General features: G+C 36.5%; 1 protein-coding gene across 2 annotated transcripts in view; it reads left to right on the top strand.

The window, feature by feature from the left end:
* The window catches only part of CAMKMT (calmodulin-lysine N-methyltransferase), a 222,510-nt gene that overhangs the window by 196,274 nt on the left and 11,024 nt on the right, over positions 1–15,212 (top strand). For both annotated transcript variants that reach the window (XM_051614202.1, XM_051614203.1), the window contains exons 8-9: positions 2,229–2,303; positions 9,331–9,394. In XM_051614202.1, coding sequence (XP_051470162.1) covers positions 2,229–2,303; positions 9,331–9,394 — 139 coding nt within the window. The remainder of the gene's footprint in view (positions 1–2,228; positions 2,304–9,330; positions 9,395–15,212) is intronic.

Consider the following 15,212-nt stretch of genomic DNA (forward strand, 5'->3'; position numbering starts at 1 on the left):
TACATGGTTATTTCCCCACAGGAATAAAGATTTTCCTGCACCTTTTGATAATTTATGGCAAAGTTCTTGTGTGTAAATTTATCATTGGCTTTTGCATAACTATCATGTCTTCAGGAATGCAACCAAACTGAAGCTAGAGACCAAGAGCAGCCCTGGTGCTAGATCAGGAGGACTGGCTTTTGGATGGATGTGGGGCCTTTAGCTCACTCCTTCTGACAGTACACGTGCCAGTCACATTGCACCACTGTTCATGTTCTTGGCAACTCATTGATTCCGTGTTTTGCTCAGCATTATGCTTTCTGAGCTTTTACCTACCCGCAAAACTCCTTTGTGCCTACAGTAGATGTGCACAGAAAATACTGTATTTTGGATGCTCAGCAGGAATTTGACAGTAAAACGAGAGAGATTTTTTGGTTGTTTTCCAGAAGGAGGCACTTGTGCTGCCTTCCAAACTGCATGTGTGAAGTATAGTAAATATGTGGTTAAAAAAATCATAATTCAAATCGCTGTAGTGGTACTGATCAGATCTCTGTTTCTGTAGCAATGAGAACCCAAGGTGGCCTTTTAAGGCTCACAGTTCATCTACCAATTTCCAGTTCTGCTTCAGGATTCTTAAAGTATTAGAGTGCGTGCTTTAAACCCACAAAACTTACCTTTACCTAATTTTCACCATTCTAACCTAAGTTTCCACGGAAACAGGGTTGAAAAAGCCGCTGGTAGCCAGCAGGCAGCCAGCAGCCGAGAGTGAGAACTCTCCTTTGTCACTTTCCACTACTGGATGCCTGCTGCGTGCCAGTGTGCAAAGCTACCTAGGCTTCTAAAATCTGGAATACTTTCAATTTGAGGGGGAAAAATTAAATTAATCTACTCTCTTCTCTCTTTGGATTGTTGCAGTAAATTCCAGGAGGCCAAATGGGCTAATGAGTGCCGGTCTGTTCAGTTGCACTGAACCCCACATATTCAAAGCTTTCCTGACCAACTGGGCCTCTCCCTTCTTAATTTCCATGTTTTAAAAGCATTCTCTCTCAAATTTTGTGTCTGTGCACATGTACACACATATTGTGGTACTTTAATCCTTTGTGGCTCTGTATCTAGCTATGTATTTACGAACATTTTTTTGCATATCTTACTGTCAATGTATAAAATTTCCTTTTTTCCTGTGTACTTAGGGAACATTTCTGAATGAACACATTATAACTGATCCTCAGTTAAATATTAGGAGTAGGATGTGAATGGAGATGGCTTTTAACCAGAAGTAGATTATAGCTGCGGGAAGACTAAAGGGTCTATTTGGTCAAGACTCATACAAAACTGAGATAAGCATGCACAACCTGACAAGATCAGATTAGACCCTTCCCCCACAAGTGCTTTTCCCATAAATATTTATCTACTTTCTATTATAAATAACCAGGAAATGAAAAAGAAGGAGAGATATTGTAAAAAAAATTAAATTACTAGAAATAGAAATGCTGCTTCAAATCTTCAGGGTAATGATATTCTAAGTAAATTCCACTAGTTGCTGGTTTTTAAATGTGAGCTAAGTACTGAAATTCTTCGTGGCAGCTACATAAATCAGCAGCGTTTATAAACAAAGACAAACTTTGTACACAGGTGCATTTTTGCCTACTGTTGGGTACCTTAGAATTAAATAACTTATCACCTGTGACGGAATAGGTGTTGACAGAATCAGTACTGCTGTATTTTTAAACTTGCCTGCGGTAGCATAGCTGGCATTGAAGTTAAGCTTGGCATCCTTTCACCCTGTCCCTCCTCCCTCCAGCACAAGTGAATGCTCACTTCATCAATGAGAAACACAACTGACTTGCCTGCCAGATGTAACGGAGATCCATGAATTCACATCTGTTCTGCAAATTTGTGTTTCATTAAGACTGTTGATACTTTGACTTTGGTTCCTCACGCAGTGGTGTTAAGGGGTAATCTGAAGCCATACGTGTGCCACTGATTTGGGAATGCATTTTTGTCAGTGATCCACTCATCAGAACCTGTGTGGATTGCCTTTCTGTTTTAGTAACAAATAGCTCCTTAGCTTTGAGATTTAAAACCTTAAAAATGCACAGAATAATATTTTACATTAATCTTTGAAAGTAATGAGTGTGTACTTTTAAAACACTTCTGTGTCATGTAAGAATAATATTAATACTTTTAAAATATCAAGATGAAAAATGTAATCCTTTTTTTTAAAAAAAAAATATCTTTTTTTCCTCTAGCATTTTACGATGGGATAATGAGACAGATGTCTCTCAACTGGAAGGACATTTTGACATTGTTATGTGTGCTGACTGGTAAGTACATAAAAATCATAAAACTCATGTTAGAAAAATAGCTTTGCTGGAGTAATTGTACTGTGCTGCTTGCTGATGGCTAAGCAAAGTCAACAAATGAAGCACAAAGCCACCTTAACCTCAACAAATTAATATTCATCTCCATGTGACAGTTATAAGGTAGTCTTCTATCACACAGTAACTTCTACCACATTATTTCCTAAAGATTGATTTTGAGAAGCATTTCCATTTTCTGGAATTGCCTCTGTTTCATGCTTGACGTATCAGTAAATGGACGACTTAGGCAAATTGCAAATAATTATGGCTCCGTGAGGAACAGTCTAGAGAAAAGGGAGTTTATCAACACAAACAGCTCAATTAGCTTACTTCTTAGGAAAGATCTGACTATTGATATAAGGGGATATATTTTTTGCACCCTAGAAAATCTTTCTGAGGAAAAAAAAGATTTTCAAAACCTTTTTTCCCCCCATCACATTCTGTTTCTTAAATCAATTTGACAGCAATATTTGTAGACATAGGCTTTGTATTATTTACACAGGCGCACGTTAATTGTAAGAGAATTCTTAGTCAAAAAACCTAGAGTACAGCACTTCATTTATGAAGAGGTAGATACATGTTGCAATATAGTGTGCAATATAATTTATACAAATAGATTTGATTATTGACACAACCCTTTTCTGAGGCTGGATTTGCAGAATTGTGCTATGCTGTATTTGCTGCATGCTAACTTAAAAAATGGTACATTATTTATTATTTGTGTTACATAAATGGAGACAGTGTACAAAGGGATGTATATCTTTAATTTAGAAGAGAAGGTATTTTTAAGTTAACCTGTTTTTTCTTCATAGATATTTGCTCTTGACCCTTTAAATGTCCACAACAGAAAATGCTGTTTATGTTTTGTTGCACGGAACTGTTGTGAGAGACAAAAAGAGACAAAAATTCTGAAAACAGGGACTTCCTAGGACAGTTCAGTCCAGCAGATTTCTGTACCTAAGAAACAGTTAAAGGAAAAAGCCAAAGGGAAGTACAAGGCTGTCTATTGTCTTTTAAAACAATGTTCTTTTTAAGTGGCTTTTAATAAAATATTCCTCTAAAGATTTTTTTTTTCTTTGATATTTTCCTATTTAAGCAAACTCTTCTGATTTCAGAAAAGTTACTGGTCTTGTGTAGCACTGGAGAAAGTGTGTTTAGTAATCTTTTTTTCTTTTTCTAATACTTATATGCTGACAGAATGCAACCGTGCTTCATTTCTCTTAGCATTTAATTTCAGAAAAGTTCTTTGTTCCCTAAAAGGACAGAGAAGGGTTTCTAACTAATCGCTGATAATGTACCTCAGAGATGCATCATCTGATTAAAATAAGGAGCTAAACAACACCATATGATTTCAGCAAGTAATTTAGTAAATGCCTTCCTCACCAAATATTAGAATGGATACTCCAGGTTTCATTGCACAGATGAAGTTAATGCTGGACAGGATTAGATCAGATTAAGTATGAAAGTCAGATCAGAGTGCTGGCGGACATGAGCAGGAGGGCAGCAGTCTTCTCGGAGGCTTAGACAAGGCTCACATATGGATGTTCTCCAGATTATGTGGGTGAAGCAAGGTCTTGCCAAGAGATTTAGAGTTAAATTTGTTCTTCACACAAATATCAAAACAACCTGGCTGTGCCATCTCTTGTATTCTTGATACTCACACCATGTCATCCTATTTGTGCTGGGAGTACAGCAGAGTGGAATAAGACTTAAGTTGGGTTTTTTTCAGTAATATTCTCGCCTAATTCTCCTCCCAGTCTGTTTGGAAATAGTGTAGTTTCTTTAGGAAACAAAGACTCAAACATGACAGGTAAAATACATAATGTATTTGCAATCACAGCATTTTGTACATTTATTTTCAAGCACTTAAGATATGCAGGTAAGTGTATAAATATTTATAGGTTTCTAAAAAATATATAGAAAGGTGCAGGTTAGGTTAAAGTACATGTTTTTATTCAAAAAGTCTCTCTATTTTCTTATTGAAAGTGCCCATATAGATAGTTTAATAAGCACAAAAATCCCTTTATTGTTTGCTTCTTTTAGAAATCATTCTTTTAGTTATGGACACTAGGTTTTCTGATACATGAAAAGGCTGGGGGAAAAAATGTTCAGTGCTTTATCAAACTGGAATCTTCTCTTATTTTTCATGTATTTCTCTTCCGAGATATAGAATTGGCTTGAGAACTGTTGGCAAGATTTTTGCTCTCTGAATTTTTCAGGCTGCCATTGAAGAGGGAAAAAAAAAATATCTCTTTTCTTATAGCCCCTCGGCTGAAACCTGAAATATGCAGTGATAAAAGCAGATAGAATAGATTGCATTTAGTTTAATGCCATCATCTAGCTCATTGTCAGTCAATAAAATCAGGGATTGGAACAGAGAACTAGAAAGCAAAAAATCTGAGTTCAAATATTAGGTACATGGATAAATTTTTATTGAAGTATTTCCAGCAAGGGTGATATTGTCTGATTCTCTGAATAGCTAACCAGTGGTACAGCTTGATCCCATTTACATGAAAACAAGCTCTATTCATAAACATATTCCAAATCCACATGGAGGTTCAAGTAAAAATGTACATGATTACAACAAGCAGAGATATGTTTATATTCATATATTTACAGCCAGATTTTCATAAACCTTGTGTGCAGGGGTGGAAAATAAGTTATTTCCCAGAATAGACAGTCTATTAGTTAACAGCTAAATTTAGTAGCTCAACTAGATTATAAAATAAATAAGAAGCAAACTGTGAAAGCTAGTCATTATTTAACCATTCAGGATTTTTACAATAAAAATAGTTTCATGGTTCAGCAGTTCCAAAATAACTTGCAAAGTGTCAACTCTGAGATAAAAATAAGGAAAAAAAATATCTTAGTGAAGTCACACCTGGTAGAAGGATGCATTGGAAAAAATACTGAAATATATGGAATTTTTAAAGCATGTCCACCCACCTCATATTTTGTGTGAGAATTTTAAGGCCAGGTAAGGGCTGCCAGAATTTTAGACTTTCATTTTGACCTACACTTCTGAATATAAAGTCATGCAGGTGCTAGAACTGTCGGAGTGAGTATGAATAGAGAAGGAGAAATAACAGATGCCTTTATGAACCAGCCAAAACCCAGGACTCTTCGAAAGCTCTTGAGAGCCTCCTGTTTCTGATTATTTAAATGAAAGCATATATGCTCTTCTTTATTATGGAAACATTCACTGAGATTTTTAATCCAAGGAGAGAGTCAAGGCTAGTAGGACTGAGCCAACAGAAAAATCTTTGTCTTTCACATTCTTGTGAAACAAGTTTTCACAAATAATTTTAATGTAGAGACAGTACAAGGTCTATCCACATCTCAATTTGGAAATGCATAATATCCTTCCTCACTTAGACTGATTATATTCTTTAAGTTTGGCACATGCATAAGTATATGCACAACAGAGGCGGGGGGTGGAGGAGGGGGCTCTCCCAAATTACTTTCACTGCTGAAATTTTTGCTGAAGTCACAGGGAGTTGTGGATTCACCAGTAACGTAGAAATGAACTGAAAGTATTTTAAAAATATCTTTAAATGTGCTAATTTTTGTCTCCGTTATTATTTCATTTAATATAAGGAAGTCTCTTTTCAGCAATGCAGTAAGATCTTTGTCCTTCTTCAGTTTAAATTTATTATTCATTTTAAGCCTTATTTCTCAAACACACTTTCAAGCGCGTTGGAATCTGACAACATGGAAGTAAGGGGTTTTTCAGTTTATGTCAGCCATGTAGTTGAAGGCAAACAAAAAGATCAATGACTCTATGCACCAGGCACTATACATGAATGTAATGATGTCTGAAGAACACCTGTAAACTAAGTTCTTTTACCAGTTGCAAAGTATGCAAAAAGAAAAATAAGTCCACATCAGAGTCTGTAAGATATATATGCCCCTTGTTGTGAGGCACAAGATAAAAGGATATTAGTGTGAAGAAAACTGAGAATCTACTTGGGTTTTTCATTTGTTTCATTGTGCCTTACTGTTACTCATGTACAGTTTTGGTATCAACTTTCATTTTGGTTTCAATGGTAGTTCTAAAAAACCCAGACAGACAGAGGTGATGAGATAGCCTGCCTGTTCATCCAGATTTCACAGGTTAAGAGCACTGCCTAAAGAAAGGCTGAATCATGAACTGCTCTTACCTCTGCACTGCTGCTCTCTGAAACTGCCGTGCTGACCCAAGAAACCCTTGCTATTCCTGTCCCCAGCTACTGCTTCCACAGTGTCCTTACTACATAAACATGAGACTTTACCACTAAAGCAATGGTAAGCTAAGGCAAATTTCAAGTGAGGCATGAGAACTGGGTGAGAATGGTTTAGAACAATATATTATTTTATTTCACTGAGCTGTTCTGAGCTTTAAAGGACTCTCCTGGGTACATTTTCAGTACTCTCAGCAATATTTAGTTGTACAAATTCTACCGGTAAGAGAAATTGTGTGACTAAATCTCCTTGCATGGGCCAAATCCTGTGATGTCCTTGTCTGCAGCACAGATTATCTAATGACTTCTTCAGGATTTTCCTCATTCAAGGCACTGTCCAACTCAGAGGGAGGATAGAGATGTTCCCTGGAGTCACTGCATTGCATTAACATTGCTTCCAGCCTTCTCTGCTCCCTCTGTTCAGAGCATGTGGCTCACAGAGCAACAGCAATTTTGGAGACTATATTCAATTGAAGTAGGTCCTGTTCTCAGGGTCAGGAGTGCAGGGACATTTTGGGAGCAGAATCAGGGCAACTGTCCCAGGTTATCTGGGTTCCTTAAGCTAAGAGGGCTAAGAATCTACCTCCCATACCACCAAAATACCAAGTGGGAGTCAGACAGAAAAGGTATTATTGAAGTTGTCTAATGTCTTGGCAGGTCATGTAACAATTTTAAGTTTTCAGGCACTCAGTTTCTGGTGAACAAAGGCCTATAGTTCTCTTATTATAAAGGAACAAGATTGGCAGCATCAGTTGTGCCCCTATCTCATTGTAAAAATAGAGAATGATGCGCAGGTCCATGAAAAAGAATTTTAGCACTGGTAAGCTGCCTCAAAGTTGTTTTTCCACTACGCTACTTTAAAAAAAATATATTCTAAGTGCATTTTTCATTTGGAGTGTACTTCTGTCTACACACAATCTCAGCAAGCAAGTCTTAAATGTGTGCACATTTGCGAGGCTTCATGTTGAAGAAAATGATTTTTAGTGATTCTTTTGGGAAAGGTCTCATGCATTGTATTCTACCTCTTCTGGAGGTGGCTAAGTTCCTGGTCAAGTAGTGTCTTATGGCATCTATCTGCATAGGGTTCTGCCTCGGGTGAATGTGATTAAAAATCCCAGATGTTATAAATACCAGTTGCTGTTTCAGTTAATGAAATTTAAACAAGCATTTTTTCAGTAAGATTCTTCCAGTAAGGTTAATCAAGGCTAAGGGGCAGCCATCATGCCAGTTGGTGACGTTTATATTTTTCTTATGGGCAGGCTGTAGAGAAATTTGAAGCTAGTATTTTGATATCTTAAGAAGAAATTCAAAAGTTCATACTTCTATATGAAGCGTTCTTTAAGAAAGGTACAGATACCCAGTGAACCATACATTCTCAACAACGTGAGGTACTACCAGCTTTTACTGATGAAATTTGGTCACTGACAGGTTTTCTGAGAGGTTGCTTTTTTTTTTTTTTCCCTGGGTAGCAAAAATTCACAGCTCTTACAGAGCTGCTTCACACGATGATATGTAATACTGTATTCTCCTTGGTAGCTGTGGAGTGTCCTTACCTAAATATCCACACATACTCTGTTCTAGTGACTAGCATATGGTTGGCAGACTACTTTTTTCTCTTCAGTGTTTACATTTTTTTTTTTAATCAGAAATTTCAAACCTGAAAAAAAAACTACCCACATCTCTTCAGAAAGAAGTGTTTGAGATTAAAGGAGAGGGGAGTAAAGAAAACAACCATAAAGAATGGACAAAATGCTGTGTAGTGTGGAACTTGAGCTTGACACAGGCTGGGAAGCGGTTTCGTTGCAGAGAAAGCATGAAAAATAATTTGTATGTAATTTGTGTCCTGCTTGATAGACTTTCTTATCTGAGCTGCCAGTGTAAGTGCAGCCCACGGCAGTAAGGACTGAGAGGCATCAGTTGCTCTCCAATAGTTGTTCCCTAACCATTGCAAATGCGCTCTCATTCGCAGTAACTACATGTCCACAAATATCTAGTCAAGAGTGATTGGCACCCTGGTTGCCACTATTAGTATATACATTAAGGGAGTGAGGGGCATGAAGAATGAATTATCCCCTCAAATCATGAGGTAATCACACCAAAATAGGCCTGAGCATGTTGGCAACATTGCATGGGAAAATTGACTCTGCTGCTATCCTTGCGGGACCCATGCTGGAGATGAAGGATTTCACTCTTGAGAGAGGATGGCTCTGTATGATCTGGGTCATTGTATCTGAACAGTGTCTGTGGGAGAGAGGAGGTAGGCACTTCTAAATCTTCATAGGGATAGAGGTAGATATATAAATAGAGCAAATATGCATAATAGATAATAATTAATTAGTGCCAGAACTGAGAAGGTAAAAGGAAAAAAAAAAAACCCTTAACACTTGAAATACAGTAGAAAAGACTTAAAAAAACCTGCACCCTCCCCTTGCATAAAATATATATATATATATATGTATGAAATGTTAGCTCTGTATATTGATCCTGATTTCTGATATGGTAGTATTTTAATAGTTAGCATATGTGATCTTTGAATTTCAGTTATCTAAATGTCTGTTTCATGCTGATATTTTAGCTTTGGTTTAGATTATATATGATTTTATCTATTTTTTAATATTTAAAAGTACCTGAACTGGAGAGAAATGTAGATCACAGTTCCTCTTTTACAGCATTGTGTAAACACATGTAATTAGCCTTGTACTTATCTGCATTAGTATCATTAGAATTGAAAACCCATTTTAATCTGGATTCTGTTCTCTTCTCAATGTCAGCCTGTTTCTGGACCGGTACAGAGCTAGCCTTGTTGATGCAATAAAGAGATTACTCCAACCCAGTGTAAGTATGTTTCTATTTTCTCCTGAACACTGGCTTCAGAATAATTAGTCTGTGCACAATGATTGAGAGAGTAATGGAATGGCAGGATTAATGTCATGTAATACTTTAATACTTATTATGTCCAACTTCAATTGAGTCTTCTAATCTATCAGATTCTTTCCTAATCATAAACTAGGAAACTTCTTATACTTGGCCTTCTGATAAGGAACACAGTGGGTAGTAAAATAAATGAAACCGCTTCAAAGATAGCGTGAGATTATTTTTATCAAAGTGTTTCTCAAGTATTTTCCTTTGATAGTAATGTCTTCATATTAAAGTAAAAGTACGATATTGGAAGTTTTTATGTTGGCTTCTGTCATTTGTAATCCCTTCAATTGTAACCTTTGTCATTGTGTATTTATTTATTAAGAAAGAAAATTTTTCTTTTCATTTCTGTTTATATAAAAATGAAAAAACCCCTCATGCATATATTGCAGCCTAATTTATTTTTCATTAAGTGAGCCCTATGTTTACATGTTTTATACCTTAGAACATAACAAAATCAAGCTCTTCATAAAATACTTAATGTTCTACATGAGAGTCACTGAGGAAATTTTACTGATCTCAGTATACTAGGCTGTGAAATTAGAAACACTAACAGAAAGAGAAAGAAAGAAAGAAAGAAAGAAAGAAAGAAAGAAAGAAAGAAAGAAAGAAAGAAAGAAAGAAAGAAAGAAAGAAAGAAAGAAAGAAAGAAAGAAAGAAAGAAAGAAAGAAAGAAAGAAAGAAAGAAAGAAAGAAAGAAAGAAAGAAAGAAAGAAAGAAAGAAAGAATGTTATGCTCATATATTTATACCCAACAAATAATCCTGGATCTCAAAAAAAAAACACAAAACAAAACAAAAAAGAAGAAGATATAAAAGCCTGAATATGAGAAAACATGTGAAGTAATTGCTGTAAATAGGAATTTGAAACTGGAGTTTTTCCTTTTATGCTTAACATAAAAATATTTCAGTAAGGTAAACTCAATTTCAAAACAAAAGTATTTCAAGTCACCAATGCATTCTCCAAACTTAATTTAGAAATTGTATTGCATTTTTTTTACAAGAGATTTTTCTCTGTAAGAGGAGTAATAGACCCAAACGTGCAAAGGCTTAAGAAACCGAGTAATTTTAGTCATGTACGTAATCCCATTCTTTGCTAAGAGTCATCAGGTTTCTATTCTTAGTTCTATCATAGACTTTCCTGAGTGACCTAAGGCAAGTTACTTAAGACTGAATTGTTTTAATGAGCTGTGGAGCAAGGCTGCCAGTAAGACAGGAGAAATGTAGCCACCCTGAGGAAAAGGTTACCCAGATATTTCTGTCAGTGGCAGCAAGGGGAGATTAAGCAGATCCTGCCTAAAGTGTTGCATTGTGACTTTCAGGATGTACCATCAGTTGTCAGGGTGCAATGATTTTGGAGACTAGAGATGATCTGGAAAACAAAGCTGATCCTAGTTTAAAAAAATGCTAACAGTTTTTGTGGGTTTTTTGGCCCAGATCAATGTCTACACCTAGTTCTTCAGGTAGCCCCATAGCCCGCTCTTCTGGGTCCATGAAAAGACAGTGGGGGAGAGGGATATTACAGGTCAGGAGAGAAGTGTATAGGAGGCGATCTGATAACTGATGTGGCTACAGCCTCTAGATGGAGTGGAGGAATAGCTATTGTTACTTTGTCTCCTGCTCATAGCTAATCATGGTCTGGTGGTCTCCAATCCCAAAAACATGAGTACACACATGCATTTGTATATGCACACTCACAGATATTCTTTTCCCTGGGCTGATTAGCCCAATCAGAGAATTTTTTTTTAAAAACAGTGTCAATAAGGCACCCTGAATTTCAAGTAGTGTTTCAAGTTTCCATCTATAGAAAATTTAGGAATTGTTAATCTGACTTTAAACCAAAACTGGCCTGGCTTATTTGCTTTTTAACTCCAGTCAGCCAACTTAAATGCAGAACATGCCTTTGTTTTTCAGAGCAGATGAACTACAGTCCTTTGTGAATGCAGAAGGAGTAAAGGGAAATGGCTTTTTGTAGCCTGTCTTCCTTGTCTGGCTTGCTTCTGCACATTGTGTTTAAAAACATAGCCTGTACATATTTGCTATGCATTGTAGGCCATGTTTCCTATTTCTTACCAGCAAAGCTAGCTTAAGAAATTCTTGCTCCTTGCAGGAGTTTCTGTTGTAGAATTTTGAACCACTATCCAAACTGTATTTTTTTAACTCATTTGCCTAATCCTCTTTACAGATGGTTATATGGATGGATATCAAGTTATGGCATGGCCTTGCAAATCATTGTAATTTGTAACTGCGAGGACAGCAAACTAGTGTGTGGGGTGGAAGCTGGGAGTACAGACACCTTAGTTGATCTCTTTTGTCCAAAAAGGACAAGTTGAACAGAGATGCCTTCAAGCATATGCTTTAATGGTTTGAAAGACCCAAATAAAAGTGTATATTCATTTGAGACCCCAAGACAAGATGCAATTACATGTACAAAAGAGTTACTATTTTTGCTGTTCTTGTTACCCTGTATAAACCTAAGGATAACATCAGAGGAAACTTTAATATCTGACACTATGCTTTGGCCTTTAAAGGCAATATAAATTAATAGTGAATTCATTTGCTAGCTGAATTAATTAATAGTAGTTTGTAGGCATAGTTTATGCCTATACTAAGGCATAAACTACTTTGATTTAGTTCACTCTTCTACATTAATTATTTTATCTCAAATTTGGACACTACATTTCCTTGTTGGTAATACTTTACCAAATTGATAGAGGAACAATCTTAAATTGAAAACAAGTCTAGATGTAAGACACCTTTCAAGTGTAGCTAGGATACAAATAGGATAGAAGAATTCAGGGAAAATAATTGCCAGCAAAACCAAAAGGAAAAGTGGAGAATTCGACACTAAAATTTTACATCAAACAAATGCATCTGGAATTGCTATATTTTATTCTTCTTATAAGCAAGCTACTTGATTTGCCAACATTTAGTTTTATTTTTTCCTATCCTTAAAATGTACTTTGAATTTCAATCTCAGAATAAACCATTACTTGTTTGTGTATTTCCCTAATTAAGAATGTTTTTTATGAAGGCATTGGTTCTTCTGTGGCCTATCCACCAAAAATCCTGATGTAGTCAATGGGAGGCCATTGAACTGTGACTAGTACCAGCAGATACGATTGCATTTAATAATGATTAATGAGTAAACTTACTCATAATCATGTCTAAAATGTGAACTTCTGTCCCATTATCAGACTGCGGTATTTTAGTGACACTTCAGACTATTGTAACTGACATTTTCCTCTTGTTCATGAGTTTACTGGAATTATTTTGCCAGCTGCGGAAAGGCCATTTTGAACTTTAACCATCATCCTAAACTGGAAGGCACTTTTGAGTTAGATTTAAACAACCTTTGCATATTCCATCCAGTATAGATCCAGGTCACTGGTCTAATTTTTTTTATTGTACAGCAACGAAGAAAGGAAAAATATTTTAAAATTAGAAATGTGAATGCAGCCCCAGAACACGTAGCAGAATCACAGAGATGAGGTTGTTGACAAGAAAGTGCTTTAAACCCAGATTGTGATGGACCAGAATAGACCACCATACCTCCACAGTACCTGCCAGTTTTGAGGAGATTATTGGAGTATTAAACTTGATCATGGTTTCTTGGGTTTTACCATTGAGGGCAGGATCCTCAGGTGTGTTAGATACACACTAAATTCAATAGATCCATAGGTTTTTACACCAACTAAGGAGCTGGCCAAAAGTAACTGTGTATTAATAGCCATAAAAGTATATTTCAAGATTTTCAGTCTGGTTTTAAGAGGTATTTCATACCATGTTGCACTCTATTTTACTGTATTTCTCTTTCAAATTAATTTTTGAAGTAGAAGTGAGAAGGAATGACCTCATGGACTGCTGACTCCAAATGGAAATATGGGAAGGAGTGTTGTCATATGAGCTTGCTCCCTCACTGAAGCTGCTGGGTCAGTGGCCCATGTAGGGTGTGCAGCCTCCAGCAGCCTCCGTTCATGAGGTTTAGCCACTCCTGAAGTCCCCGCATGAACCCTGTGGTCAGTAAGCCCTGGGTGGGGGACATGTTTCCTGTTACAGTCACCTCTCTGTGAAGCTACCCATGAAGATGCGGGACTCGAGAGGAGTCTCATCCTTGTCTCAGGAAGGGTCTCTGCAGAGGAATATTCTAGGGAGCATGAGATGGCAGCAGGAGGAGAATCCTCAGCTGAACGCTCTCTTTGCTGCCCACTTCTGATGACTTTAAAGCATGCCAAGGATGTGAGGGAACTGATTCTGAATTTCCTGTGTTTAATGTTTTTCATCCTGAGCAGAGCCTATATTCAGACTTAACATTTACATAAGCAGTTCCAGTGCCTTTGGTGGGAGTTACACCCCTTTGCAACTCATTACTTAGCCACAGAATTAAAGTTATAGCTACACAAATGAACAGATGTGAGTTGCTTAAGATATTGCCCTAAGTCTCCTTTGTGCTTAAATTTCCCATGAGAAAGAGGAGGATAACAGTATTTCCCTATCTCACAGAGGCGTTGTGATAATAAATACAGTGCTGTGGTATTAATGGTTGCAGTCTTTTAAGTACACCGTAGTATCATAGATACTGATGTAGTTTTTATTGCTGCCTCACTGCACGTTGTCTCAGCCTATGTGTGTACGAGCTGTAATACACAGATATTTTCCCTGTCTTCCTCATTAAGTGTGTCTGCATTATAATTTTCCAGAGTTCCCATTTGAATTTCTCTCTTCAGATCAGTTTTTTTCCTGTGGTATACAAGACTGCATTTTCTCAAGCCAAGTATTCTTTGACAGCATGTAATCATTCTATAATTTCTTCGGATGCCTAAAAATACATTTTTTGTCACTTTGGTTGATTACAGCACCTCCCAAATTAAGTCTTAGCTCGCATTAATATAGAAGTTAAATGTAAGAACTCACAGTAAACTTTGTGGCTCCCTCCAGTGTAATATGCTGTTGGCTGGCATTAACCTTTGTTTACAGCTCTTCAATCAGTTTTCATTCCATGTGACAGAACAGGGTATTCAGCCAATTAGAATTATTTTTGCAGATAAGGTTTCAAGAGATGCCATATCAAGTAGGTTAAGTTTTGGGCTAGTACTTTGCACACAGTGTCTAAAATCTATCAGTTAAAGGTACCATAATTTTTGCTTTCACAATACAGGAGGATGAACAAAAAATTAGCTAATGGACCATTATGTGTTGCCTGGGCATCAAAAATGGCCTGTTCATCTTGAAATATCCAGAATTACTATGCAAGATCATTAAGACCTCCTTTAAGTGCAATTTACCAATTTAAGGTCAAATTTGGTTGCACTGCTCAGGTAGTTTAAAATATCCTCAAAAAATTAACGATTGAGTCTGATTTGCTTCCTTTTTTACCTTGTTTTACACTGCTGTAATTCCACTGGCAGCAAATGGGAGTTATTCTTCCGTGTGTGAAAAAGGAAAAGAATTATTTTCAATCTTTGCATGGTCATGAACTAACAAATGGATTTTACATTCAATGTATGTTTGGTATGCTTTTTCTGTGTTTTATTTTGGTAATTCACAGCTGCCATTAGTATATGAAAAGGAGCAGATGTATGGCAGTTGGCAGTTTTCTAAAGAAAATATTTATTTATTACCTTCTGGTTTGTGTTTGTTTAATCACAGAAATTTGCATATTTTGAGCAATTATTTGTATTACCCTATTTTTAGTATTTTACCAAGAGAACAATTGACTTTTCCAGCTTGAGTATA

This window comes from Apus apus, chromosome 3 (genome assembly GCF_020740795.1).
Source record: "Apus apus isolate bApuApu2 chromosome 3, bApuApu2.pri.cur, whole genome shotgun sequence".
Lineage (NCBI taxonomy): Eukaryota > Metazoa > Chordata > Aves > Apodiformes > Apodidae > Apus > Apus apus.